At 39.3% G+C, this 13,383-nt stretch overlaps 1 protein-coding gene across 17 annotated transcripts in view; it reads left to right on the top strand.

The window, feature by feature from the left end:
* Positions 1 to 13,383, top strand: part of LOC148677538 (teneurin-3) — a 287,789-nt gene that overhangs the window by 215,544 nt on the left and 58,862 nt on the right. For all 17 annotated transcript variants that reach the window (XM_088642666.1, XM_088642919.1, XM_088643165.1 and 14 more), the window contains 5 exons: positions 2,206 to 2,420; positions 6,456 to 6,666; positions 9,017 to 9,118; positions 10,137 to 10,331; positions 11,775 to 11,975. In XM_088642666.1, coding sequence (XP_088498792.1) covers positions 2,206 to 2,420; positions 6,456 to 6,666; positions 9,017 to 9,118; positions 10,137 to 10,331; positions 11,775 to 11,975 — 924 coding nt within the window. The remainder of the gene's footprint in view (positions 1 to 2,205; positions 2,421 to 6,455; positions 6,667 to 9,016; positions 9,119 to 10,136; positions 10,332 to 11,774; positions 11,976 to 13,383) is intronic.

Raw genomic sequence — 13,383 nt, 5'->3', positions numbered from 1 at the left:
TCATCTGCTCCGTATAGGGGCTGCTAGTGCATAAAATCACCCAGGTACTGTAGGTACTGCACTTCAGTGGAGGACAAAGTGGATCCCTCTTTATGTGAAGCAGTTTGGGATTTTATGGATAAAGATGCAAGCAATTCCATATTTATAGTGCAAAGCCCTGTCAGCATTTAAGACACAAATCATTGTGAATCGACATCGTTGCTTGGTGTGCAGTTTAAAGTGACCACCATAAGAAATGTCCTATCTATGCAAAAAATCATTATCTGTACCATTGCAGTGATTCACTCTTGATGCTTGTACCTTGTGATATTCGTGGACATTAAACTTGTTAGTATTTTATTAACGCATCTGTAACAGACACACTGTGAGGGGAAAAAAAATGATTTTGACTCAAGGCAGAAAATACTCATTTCTGTGGATTGAATGTAATGCAGCGATAAAACATCACTGGGGCCCATGAATGCTGGTTTTATTCTAGTGCACAATATTTTCACCACTTACAGCCTTACAAGGTCTGTGAAGTAGATTAAGGAAAAGATTATTCCAGTCCTCATTTTAAATGTGTAGGTATTTTAGCATAGCAGGTCGGTTTGTCTTCCACATTTATATGTACTGTACTTCTAGGTGTTTGCTGGAGCTGAAGTAGATTTCAGTGGTCATACACAGTATAAACATAAAATATTCTGCACAACAGCAAATCCATTTTTCTGTTTCACAAGTATTTCAGTATTTAATGTTTATAAGTAAACAATAGAGTTTTCTTTAAATTGTTAATGTACAGTATAAAGACTATAAAATATTACACACAGCAGGGGCCAAAAACCTAAACTAATGGCCTATTATATGAATTAATAAACCCCAGTAGATAAGTTAGGTTAGTTATGGTGGTGAAATAAAGCCATGATCATCAACACATGGAAGTGATTGTCTGATTTTATACTGTGCATACAGTTAATTTATAAATACCTGCAAAAATGGTCAACAAGGCCATACTGTAAGTGATCAAATGCAATGCTGATAGTTCTTCAGAGTCTACATCACAGAACCATGGGCAAGAGTACAGAAAGTACTACCGTATTTTAGTCTAAGATGACAATGACCCCAACCATAGCTATCAGAAATGTCTGGGACTTGTTTGATGTGACATGGGTTTGCTCGTATTAGGTGAATAATTATAAAAATAAATAGGTTTTTTTATTTCCTGTGAAAAGCTCTACAAATAAATCTCATCATCTTAAGAAATTTGCACTGTCAGTAGGGTCTGCTTTGTCAAGCAGTTTTAAATCGATAATATGTCCCCAGAAATATATTACTTTCAAAAATGAATGTACTGTATTTTAGCAAGCTCTTAAGTAAATTATAGCCTAACTACTGCTTACCCTATGGATGTTATAAATGTACATCTACAACTTGGATAAATGACTTAATGCATTTTTTAATTAAAGTTTGAGCATTTAAGTGTGATGTCTTTATTAAAACATATCTTTAACAGAAAGTTGAGAAAGCTTGATCCAGAAATGGCAGCTTAAGCAAAGAATCCAGATTAATTGTTTTAGCACGTTGGTACCTATCGGTGAGGCCTTTTTTTCACTCTACCGCAGACCAAAGTGATTTTAAATCATGCTGACAGTTCAGCTGGTCTCCTGTGAGTCATGTTCTGGTGGTATCATTCTAGTGTCGGGCGCACATCAGTGCTAAATTGGCATTTATGACTCTAGCATAAGTAAGCACCAGGATCCCAATTACAATCTCAGTCTGCAGTAGTCGCTTGTTAAGTCTGTAAAGTAAACATGGTGGATTAAACCCTCAGCCTTTCGGAGTTAATTCTTCTCAAGCCAGCTGCACAGCGGGAGACTTGCAAAATGGATCTATGCTAAATCCAGAGATCATTGGAGCTAATTATTATTTTCAGTTTCAAGTATTGACAGGTATGTTCCTGAAAACAATTATTCTTCACTTTGACAAAAATAAATAGTGTGCAGTTTTTGAAGTACTGTATACTTCAGAAACAAGGTATTATAGCACATTACAACGCACAATTTACTTTCAATTACACAATATGCATCATTACAATATGCTTTCATAATTGCCAGACCTTTTTTTTTTGTTTCACACTTGTGTAAGAAAATAGATGCATCCATATTAATGACATGAAATTGTTGCCTGAACTGTCTTTAATTCCCCCCTGTTATTTTCTCTTCTTAGGGAAGCTTGGAGTGTTCTATCAAGAAAACAACACCATAGACACCGGAGAGGTGGATGTAGGGCGGAGGGCAGCACAAGAGGTGCCCCCTGGGATCTTCTGGAGATCACAGCTCTTCATTGACCAACCGCAGTTCCTGAAATTCAACATTTCGGTCCAGAAAGACGCGCTGATTGGAGTATATGGAAGAAAAGGCCTGCCACCTTCCCACACTCAGGTACGGAGATGAAACCTGCCTGCAGGTGTTTCTGGCTCGGCGCAGGGGCACAATTACAGCTGCACAGAGCCGCCGGGCAGTGGGGTGGCTGCCGCTGGTCTGAGGCGGTGCAGCGCCGCGCTGTCTTGAAAAGCTTGCCGGCGGATTGCGCGATGATCTCTTCTTATAGGCTCGCTCACTGTGCCACTGACATAAATCTGCTTCCATACTGCCACCAAAAAGGTTTTGATTTCCCATCATTTAACCTCCCGCGTTTCTTTTACAGACTTCGGCGCAGTGATAAATGCCATCTGAATTGACAGACCAGTCTCTTACAATTTAATGTGATGGCAAAATCACAGGGGCGCGAGGATAGAGTTGTTATTGTTCATTTTTAAAAATATCCTACATGTGCTGTTAAATGGCCTGGCAGACTAAGGTCTAACTTTTGCATTTTATTCATTCTGTACATTTTTAGATTTATCAATGTCTTTGCACAGGTGGCCAACTAGGAAAGAAAGATGTCCCAGAATGACATTTTTAGGGGTTAACATTAAGTAAATGCTTAAAATCCTTTGAGCACCAGTTCGATCTTAATTGCTGTGGCCCGATTTGAATTGAGGCAACATTATATTGTGTGGAGTGAAAGACACTCAGGCTTCAGTATTGGCACTCGCTATCTGAGTTTAGTTAATCCACTAGAACACCTTAATTTCCACTTGCTAGGATGAGTGTTCGAGAAATCAAGAGGTGGTATCAAATAAGCGATTACAGTTTAATCAAAAGGTACCATCACACAGAAAGTAGGAAAAGTCCATCTGTTTGATACAGGAAAAAATACATTCTAAGAAATCGGTTTACTACTGTAACCTCTATGGAGTCATGTTTTCTGGGAAATAGTCTGCATACTCATATGGAAAAATTATTTCTACCCTATTCTACTATTCTAAATAAATACTTTCATTTATTATATTATTAGTATTGTATTTTTTTTTTGAGTAAGAACTTCTTTTAACAATGGCATAAGTAAAACTAATAAAACTTTTCATTACCTCTTGGAATCTAGAGTCTTAGTGCTAGCATTCTTCTTACTGCTAATAGAAATAATCTTTCTAACGGAGATTAATTCAATTGAGGATTGAATGCTAGGGACAACGCTTTATTCAGTCAAAAAGATGCAATATATACCACAGCAAGGGAATTGCATTTCCAAGGTTATATATTAAAAAATACACTAGGGTTTACTGAGTGTTGTCGAACCCCTTTATGTAAGGGATATACCATGCATTTCTAAAGTAATTGGTTGTGACTGTCCATACAATGTGTGTCAATATCTGCCACAATTTCTTTTGTGAGTCCCTCTAAAAATGTCAGTTTGATTGCAGCAGATGGATCAATATGTTTCTTTAAGGAAGCATAAAAGAAATAATGAAGGATATTGACAACGTAGTGAAAAAAATAAAATGGGAGAACCTTCAAGTTGTTTCTCTCCAATACCTGTAATTCATCATCCTTTGTTATGGTGGTAGAGAAACTTTTGTTTTCATTACATTTTATAGGTTTCTGATATATCAAGATGTATGCCCCTTACCGTTCAGAACTTGAAAATCTAAGTTCCCTGTAAGATGTCTGATACCCTTGAAATGCTGGTGAATTATATACGTTTTAATGCAATAACACTCCGCCATCAAAGTACCATGTAAGCCGTAATAAAAAAGGCTCAGTGTACAGCACCACTGCCCCATCATTACTCTCCCCTTTGTAAGATTAAGATGAGTAGAAGCTTTCACGCCAGATAATCCTGGTGTATACACTTACTTGTGAATTAAGGCATGAAAGCTTAGCTCTTTCATTACCATCTTCTCTCGTCTCAACGAGACTGAAACTAACATCAGTCAGGCCACAAATCGGCGAGCTAATAATCACTGTTTGAACTTCAAACCCGCTGATAAGTTTCACAGTTTTAACAGTCTACTGATTGTTCTCATTTTCTGTCTGTATTTCCTTGTTTTCCTGTGGACCCCAGTGAAATTAACTGATTGATTCTTGCTCTTTCCATATAACCGTTTGATATATTGAATCCCTTGCTAATTAGCTTTTAGGGTTTTGTATTTTTTTTCTTAAAAAAAAAGAAATCTAATTTTCTAAGGAATGGGCTTCTGTTTGCAATCAAAAACCCATTCAACATAGAGGAAAAAAAACGTTTAATTTAGAAGTCAGATAAATAAGGATACAGGCGGTCACCTTGATGGAAGTTTCTTTCAGAGGTTTTAGAGAAGTGGGCAGTTTTATGATTTTACATCATCGATAGAATGACCGTGGATGGATCAGTGTGGAATTGGTGCAAAAATTACTCTAAACATTAGTCATGTTCACAGAGAAAGTCAACTGGTAAAGTTAAATTAAATATGTTTTAAATACAACAAGATGGTATGGTGTTTTGGCATTTCTTAAATAGAATTTGCTAAATGTTTTAAATGTTTCTGTCATTCCTCTGTCTGTATCTGCTTTATAAATAAGAGCCTGCCACAGTCAACTTGTCTTATTTTATTTATGGAAAATTGTTCAGTCAGTATACAAACTACTGCGTTCAAAGCAGATTTTCAGTGTTCTTCTAAAACAGTTACATAGACCACATCTACCATCAGAAATGTAGATTATGGTTTTTCACATTCCACTGAAGTACGCCTCTATAGGTACTTTATGATTTACATTGTAGCTAAACCCGTTACAACTGTTCCCAGTGGTACAGTATGTATGCTGTTTGAATCCTCCACAAATCTGCAACATCCCTGCAATAAGTACATTTTCTGCTAAATATACATTGACATTTTCAAGGCAGGGGTGGGTGGGATAGGCTATAAATGAAATTATTATTTAGAGTAATTTACAGAAAAACATAAACTGCCCCAAATACATAAAAATTAATCTTGGAGTCAGAATGGTCAGATTTGCAAATTGCCACTACTACAAAACCAGAACTATTTAACTGGCTGTTATTGTCAGTGTTTCAAATAATGAAGACTGTGGACTCAGTTAATAGTGCTCACATAGTTTTAATAAGGTTTTAAGCATATTTTTAGAACATTTTAAAACCCGTTACTGCTGAATTGTATTTTATTATTAAACCATGTTGCGAACGACTGAAAACGTTTCTTGATGCAATATTCATGGTCAACATGTCAGCTTGGGATATCAAAGGAATATGTGCATATCTAGTTAAAAACCCAGAAGATCCATGGGGAAAGAAAATAGGAATGATGGGATTCCAGTGAAAGATATAAAGACAATCATCCTTGTTCATTTTTATTGCAGATACCAATTATATGACTGCATACTCGCATAAAAGCATTTAATTTGAGAAAGATTTTTAATTTAATGACTGAGAAAAATAACAAGTGGCTTAGAAAAAGATTAATTTGATTTCCAAGAGGAAAAGGAATGTTCAGTTTCATTTAATGTCAAAATATTTGCAGTGTTATTATGGCAAGAAGTACACGATTTACTTATTCTGAGTAATTATAAAATGTTTTCAGAAAAATTATTTTTGGTTACAAACAGCATGGAGGCCTGGGCTAGTGAAGCCATTGTAATTCTGTTCCTTCTTTTGGCACAGTCTTATGGAAAATGAATTTATGTCACAGTCCTTGGTTGCTTAATTTTTTCATGTAAAAAAATTGTTTCTATCTGAAACTGAGGAATATAATTTGCAGGACGCTGTCCTCATGCAGATGTGTGGTAGGTTGTGTTCACCTTGTCTTTCACGGGATTAATTGCCATCATGCCCCAAGAATCCAGTCATATTCATCAGGGTCCTCTTCTGCTGCCTTCAGCTCTGTCACACTTTCTCCGGCTTCAGAGAAAAATCCTCTCTTGTCTGCAGAAACAGATTGTTCTGATACGGTTTTCTAATAAGAATGGATCCCAGTGTTTCAGCTGTGAAAGAAATGTGGAAACATGTTTTTTTTTTTGGGGGGGGGGTGTAATTACTACATGACATTTTCCTGGAAAGGTATTCATTTTTGTCTCTTTGTATTTTTTTTCTTTCTGCTATAGTATGACTTTGTGGAGCTGCTGGATGGCAGCAGGTTGATTGCCAAAGAGAAGCGCAGCCTAATTGAGTTGGAAAGCAGGAGCAGGAAAGCGCGATCTGTCAGCGTCCACGAAGCAGGATTTATCCAGTACCTTGACTCTGGAATTTGGCATTTGGCCTTCTATAATGATGGAAAAAATTCAGAGCAGGTGTCCTACAACACCATTGTCATAGGTAAGGTTCAATACACGTCTGATTTTAAAACATGATTAAACATGTTTTTTCTACAGTGTTTTTATTGTGAGAAAAGCTCTTCTAAGCTACTACAGTAAATACTTCTAGTTCCCCTTATCTCAGCAGCTTCAAAGTTCTCTGGGTTTTTTCAAAATAAAATGTGACCGAATTGGCAGAGTGGATGTGGAAATACATTGAAGGTCTTGAAATTGCCTACTTTTATACTTTTTTCTCCCAGATTTTAATTTGGCACTGCGGTAAAAAAAAAAAAACCCATTTTGCTTTGGTTCTCTGTACAGAAGGGCACACTTTATAGGAGATGCAAGCATACATTTCTCCCCATAATCATCTCTACTGCTCTGTCTGGCATCCATTTGCACATGGATTGTCTAAAAAAACTCAGCTGTGATAGGCTACATAATCTGTGATATGAGAGTCGGTAATAACATCAAAGGATTTCACCACTGCCTCAAGGAGATTTCTCAAAAGCTCCAGGTTTCTGAGTACTTTTGCAGAGGGACCTGTGAGTAGACATTACGACTAAGAAATGAAACTACTACACTGCCTGATGAGCCAGGAATCGTGATTTTTTTAACCAAGGGAAAACATGAATGCATTTTGTTTTGTCAAAGCTTTCCCTTTTTTCTTAACAAACCTGAAAATCATAAGCATAGTCATGTCAGGAATGTTTGAAATTACGACTGTTCTTTGCATACTTGAATCATAAAGTTCAATTAAAAAATGTAGTGGATCTCACTGATTCGTACTGCTGATAAAAAAATATGTAATTGATATGGTGACGTTATATTTCAGCCTCTGGAATAAAAATAATAATTAATTCCTTCATCTAGGATGCCGAAGCCTGTGGAGCAACCGGTGATAGACAAGACATTTATAGACTCTCAGTAAATTTACGTTGCATGGGGGGGCTGACATTATTACCCTGTCAAAACTTTGCGTTGCTCTGGCGGTTTCTTTTGTTCGCATCTAATGAAATTATTGACAGAGGCATAATCGCAGGCCTGTGGACAGCAATACGAGCATCTAACGCAACCATAAACACACAATGGCAATCACTACACGCTTCACTCGCCTCATTTGAAACTGCTCTGCTGGGATGTTGCGTTGCCCTTTCGAATAGAATCCGTGGTTTTGTCCGTCCATCCATCCATCCATCTCCTCACCTCTTGACCCAATTCGGAGTCATGCAGGAGCCGGAGACTATTCCCCGGCAGGAACAGTGGGCCCAGGTGAGGCCGGTCCACCACAGGGCACGCACAGGGCCACACTCACAGCAGGGCCTGTTTTCCCCACAGTCCACCTATCGGTATGTGGAAGGAAAACTGGAGCATCCGGTGAAAATCCGTGTGAGCCGGGAGAGGATATGCCAGCTCCCCGCAGACAGCACCCTAGGCCTGGAATTGAACCCAGGGCCTCTGGCAATGCTGGCCACGGCCACGCTGAGACCCACCGCGGTGCTGCCCTCCATGGTTTAGAGATCAGCTTCGTGTTTTATAGTCACTTGGATCCATCTAAGGATCCAGCTGAGTTTGCTTATTCCACTGCGGTTTGTGCCTCCATACACAGTGATTTCACAGTGGGTCAGACTTTTGGAAGTTCACCCAAATTATTCAAGAAAAGGAGTCCGTTATTTCTGCTGTTGGAAGACTGTTTAATTTCTGTTATTTTTAGGCTCTAAAGAGATTTGTATATCGTCATGGCATATTAATTCACAAGTATATTTTATAAACCAACACCCAGGAAGCGCTGGCACCAACAGCTGTTGTTTGTTTGTTATATGTTATTATTTACCTTGCTCAACATTCCCTTAGTAGGACAGTAAATTATGTGAACAACATTATGTATTAGATCTGTCAGTAAAGTCCCTTAAAATATATATATATAGGATTTCGCATAATTTCAGACAAGCAAAAAATATTAATTGAAGTATGGCAGAGAATAATGCAGTTGCCTCTTTGTATTCCTTGGGTGTTGATTTCTTGTTCATACAATATAATGCAAAACAAGGAGAACAGAAAAAAATGGGCTAATTGAAGTAGTTTTGAGTCTTTTGATTATTCTCTTCACAGCAAGGGAAATAAGTAAATGTACATTGTTAGAATAGCAAGGGAAATAAGTACATGTGTACATTCTTTGATTTGCTACAGATTTGTTAATTGTTTGTGGTTATCAGATATAATACTGACTTGATTGTGTCATGAATGTAAACACAAACATCAGTTTATGTCTAACCACTACCTGAGGTACCATATCCTCTGCTGCGTGTTAGTCCTAATTGTAAATAATTATGAATTGCAAGCATTCCATCTTTATTCTGATGTCCCTGTAGATTCTGTTATGGAGTGTCCACACAATTGCCATGGAAACGGCGATTGTCTTTCAGGAACGTGCCATTGCTTCCCCGGATTTCTTGGGCCAGACTGCTCTAGAGGTATGTGTGTTGTGCATTGTGTCCGCATCCAAAACGAACTCTAGTCTGGGACGCTACAGTCATTTCTACCATAACACAAATTTATCTCCAAAGTGCCCCATCACTGACCCCCCCCCCCAGCACCCTGTTGGCACATTGCGAAGTAGATTTTCAATACCTTCTGCATCTACAGTACGGCGATGTTGCGATAGTGAAAGCTTGGCTTGGCTATGACGGGATTGATTTATTAGGGAACGCCTTTTCCATCGGCTACAGCTCGATTCAGGTGGACCGGAACCTGTCAGACACGCAGAGCAGAAAAAGTTTGCGCGGCAGCCTCAGCACAGAAACACTCTCTTGGCTGCTGACGTCTTCTGTCACGCGTGGACGTCGGTCTTTGTCCAACCTGCCTGCGCAACATGCAGTAGCTGTGTACTGTATCTGTACTCGGCAACTATGTTTTCATTCTTTGGAAACACTGATGTATATGTATATGTATATGTTCATTGCTGTTATATAATGCGTGTCAAGGGTATGAAGCGTTCAGGTAGTGGGTGTTGTGCAAAAAAAAACAGAGGAAAGCTACTGTTGTGGAACAAATGCTTGATGTTATAAAGCAGTGTGAAGGAAACAAAAGAATGTGACGTCATTCGCACCACTGGGCTTGTAGTAACGTGTACATTACTATTTGTTTCTCTGTTTTCTGCGAATTTAAACAAACAACGTGACCAATTACTATCGAATACGAACAGTCTTCCCCCAAAACCCTTTTGATTCCCATGGAGCCCATCTTTCTGTACCACAGGATTTCTTTAATGTGGACGGTGTTTCACAGCAGAAATGGCTGCGCTGCCGCTGGCTGGCCAGTCTGTCCGGAAGGGTGTTTCTCTTAATCTCGATGACATCCCCACCATTCTGATTCGCCAGTTTACTTTTTGAAAAACCGTACGGTTTTGTCGGTTTGCCAGGCCGGCTCGGGCGCGGACGCCGACGCTCCCGACGTGATCGTTTTTTTTTGGGGTCTTTTATCGTGTTGCAGCGGCCTGCCCCGTTCTCTGCAGCGGGAATGGCCAGTACTCGAGGGGCCGCTGCCTGTGCTTCAGCGGCTGGAAGGGGACGGAGTGCGACGTGCCGAACAACCAGTGCATCGACGTCCACTGCGGGGGTCACGGCATCTGCATCGTGGGCTCCTGCGTCTGCAACACCGGCTACAAGGGCGAGAACTGCGAGGAAGGTAAAGGCAGAGGCCGCCGCCACGCATCCTCCGCTCTCCGGTGTCTCGGTGGAGGCCGTCTTGTGTTCGCGCTCAGCCCCGCTTGAGCGGGGGCGTTTTCTAGACCGTGAACGAATCTGAGCGACGCACAGTGGAGTGGTCCTAGTTCTGTGTAGCCCTTCCTGTTTTAGCAAAGTGAGGAGAAGCGCCGGTTTTAAGGTTTTAAGACGTATTTTGGGATTTCAGCTTGTGTTTTCAAAGTGTGCGACGCTTTATCTTGGCTGTTAAGGAAAGTCTGTCCCGTAGGAAGACATTAAGATATGTGAAAGCTTTTGAATTCATTTTGCAATGTCAAAGCAGTGTTCAGGACCACAGAACAAAATGTACCGTGCATACCTTCCAGCACTACAGTCTTTATTTATAGTATGGCATATCTGAAGTTACGACCTCAAAATTCAAAAGGTAATTGCGATTTTCCTCTTCACAGAGCAGATGATTGCTTTAAGTAACTTATGGATTTAAACTAATTTCTTTAAATTTACGGTCCTGCATTGCAGCAGTAAATAGGGTTGCTGACAAGAGTTCATTTTTTTTTTAAATAATTCTAGATGTAATTGTAATATTCCTAGAGATCCTTCGCAAATAATTTCGCCAGGAAGAGTCTCATCCTTTCTCCTCAATAAAATTGATTTTATTGATCCCCACACAGAGAGTAACGTAATTTAATCCCCAGAATGAAAATTTCAGGCTGCTGACCTTACATGTGTAAAAATTTATTGTGTCAAATGAGTAAATTAAATCTCATCATCTCGAACACATTAAAGTGAATTTAGAGGCATTGGAATCCCACCATCTCAGAGCTTTTCAAGCTGTAGGTTCCCGTTTCCCATCTTCAGTAATGCGTCCAGGGGGAATACATTGTACAGCTTAACACTTTCAATTAGCAGGTGTAGGAAATCATTGCATGTCCTAGTTTGTTTCCTAAATCACTGACAGTGACATTTTAACAAAGACTGCTTTAATAAAATTACAATCAAGAGTGTTTCCAGTTATGTTTGACTAGAGTGAGATTTGATCAGGCTGCAACGTTTAGTCCCTAACGGTATGTATGAATGTAAAATATGTCAATGGAACAGGAAGGAAAGTGGAGTGGCTGCAGATCTAAATGAATCACGATATCATTTCTACATATTTTTTGAAGGAGTCAAGTCAGTACCGTTGGGATGACTGTACAGTTATATGTCTGCAATGTGTATTGTAGATTGTCCTGCACTAACAGTCAACAAGGGTGTTAACAAAGATGTGTAAAATATAAGAAACCTTAAAGCTAAAGGGTGGAGGAGTTAAACTTGGTGTCCTGGGGGGGGGGGGCTTGTACAATCTGGCCTGTAAATTCATGTATTATTCTTCTCACGGTTCCTGCTGTGTGCTTTTGTCTAATCCTGCCTTTTCTTAACGCTTCAGTGGATTGTTTGGACCCATCTTGTTCTTCTCACGGGGTCTGCATCCACGGAGAGTGCCACTGCAACTCGGGCTGGGGTGGAACCAGCTGCGAGATACCCAAGACCATGTGCCCTGACCACTGCTCTGGCCATGGGACCTACCAGGCCGAAAGTGGCACTTGTACCTGCGATACCAGCTGGACAGGTCCGGACTGCTCTGTCGGTAAGGATCGCCGTCTCGGCGGCGTGCTTTCGGATTGTCACAAGCCCACTCATTATGAGCGAAGAAGAAGTTGGAAAGAGGTTCTGCTCCTAAATGTCTTAGCTTCTCCTGTTTCGCGTTGTTTTTTTCCTTCAAAAATACTTTTTTAATGTAAGGCTCGTGGCTTAAAAAAAGGGATCTCCAGCTACTGTCTGTTTAGAGCGAAATGAAGTTTGACACATGATGGGCACTCCTAAACAATAATACAGAGGAAAACTGCTTAAATTTCTGTAAACTTTTATGATTCAGCCAAATACAGAAACACATCCGGGTGAATTGCATGCTTTAATAAAACGAAATGGTTGGCTTATTTTCTGCTTATTTAAATAATACATTTTAATTATTTTAACCTACCATGTAAAACGTACAGGGTCTGTCTGGCCTGTAGTACTTAAGTTTGTTTTCATTTTTAGTAAAATGTGTAAGGAACAAAATCAGTTAATTATGAAATTTAAGGCTGTAAACAGTGGTGTTTATAACTGCTACTTTCACACATCTTAACTGATATTTTAAGTCCACTTGATAAACAGCCTGGGAAAAAAAAACACACAGTTTGTGTTCTGGCCATGTTGTCTCACCACCTGAGCATCTTTTCATCTTCACCCAGCAGTGGAGGTTTTTCTATTAATTAGCTCCGCAATTCCACTTCAATTAAATGCACTTTAATTAATAAGTGCATGGCGTGGATCGACAAAACCCTGCTGGAAGCTAGTGTGCTAAAAGCAGATAAACACCTTTGCCCTAATGAAAAATTGATTACATTGATTCACAAGTAAAAAGGGACCACAGAATCAAACGGTCTCTTCCCAGAGCTGAGTTAATATTCCAGAGCGCTGAGGTTAATCAGCCCTTCCAAGGTCTCTTAATCGAAAACTAGACTCAGAGGGGGATGGAAACTGTCCTATAAAAATCCAACTGAATCAGTGGAAATGAGAGAACTCTGTCCCTCAGAGTTCCATCACTTGTACACTGATACACAGGTGCTAATCCTGCTTTTTCTTCTTCTCTTCCTCTTTATGATTAACAACCATCAAAAACGTTTAACTTCATTACGTACTGTGTACTATTCCTATTTTTACTGTCTTGGTTGTTTCAGACCTACCCACAGTCAAAAGTATAGTTGATCTTTTGTTTTTAATTTAAATGCTCCCAAGATAAATAAGAGAATTAATGTTCTGACTAACTTACCTATAACTTTGTGCAAAAACAGCATTTTCTTCAGGGGGTGAAGTCTGAATTAAAAATCAATATCTATATGCAAGAAAAGAGTGTTTTGTATTGATACATTAGCTTTGGTTTTGCGTCTTAGACAAAGGGATGGCTTTTGATATTTGATAGAATACACAAAAACCAAAAATAATTTAGCTCA

This window comes from Lepisosteus platostomus, chromosome 1 (assembly GCF_059453375.1).
Source record: "Lepisosteus platostomus isolate fLepPlt1 chromosome 1, fLepPlt1.hap1, whole genome shotgun sequence".
NCBI classification, from domain to species: Eukaryota; Metazoa; Chordata; class Actinopteri; order Semionotiformes; family Lepisosteidae; genus Lepisosteus; species Lepisosteus platostomus.
Note: the sequence above shows the minus strand (reverse complement) of the source record. Positions and strands in the feature narration are given on the sequence as shown.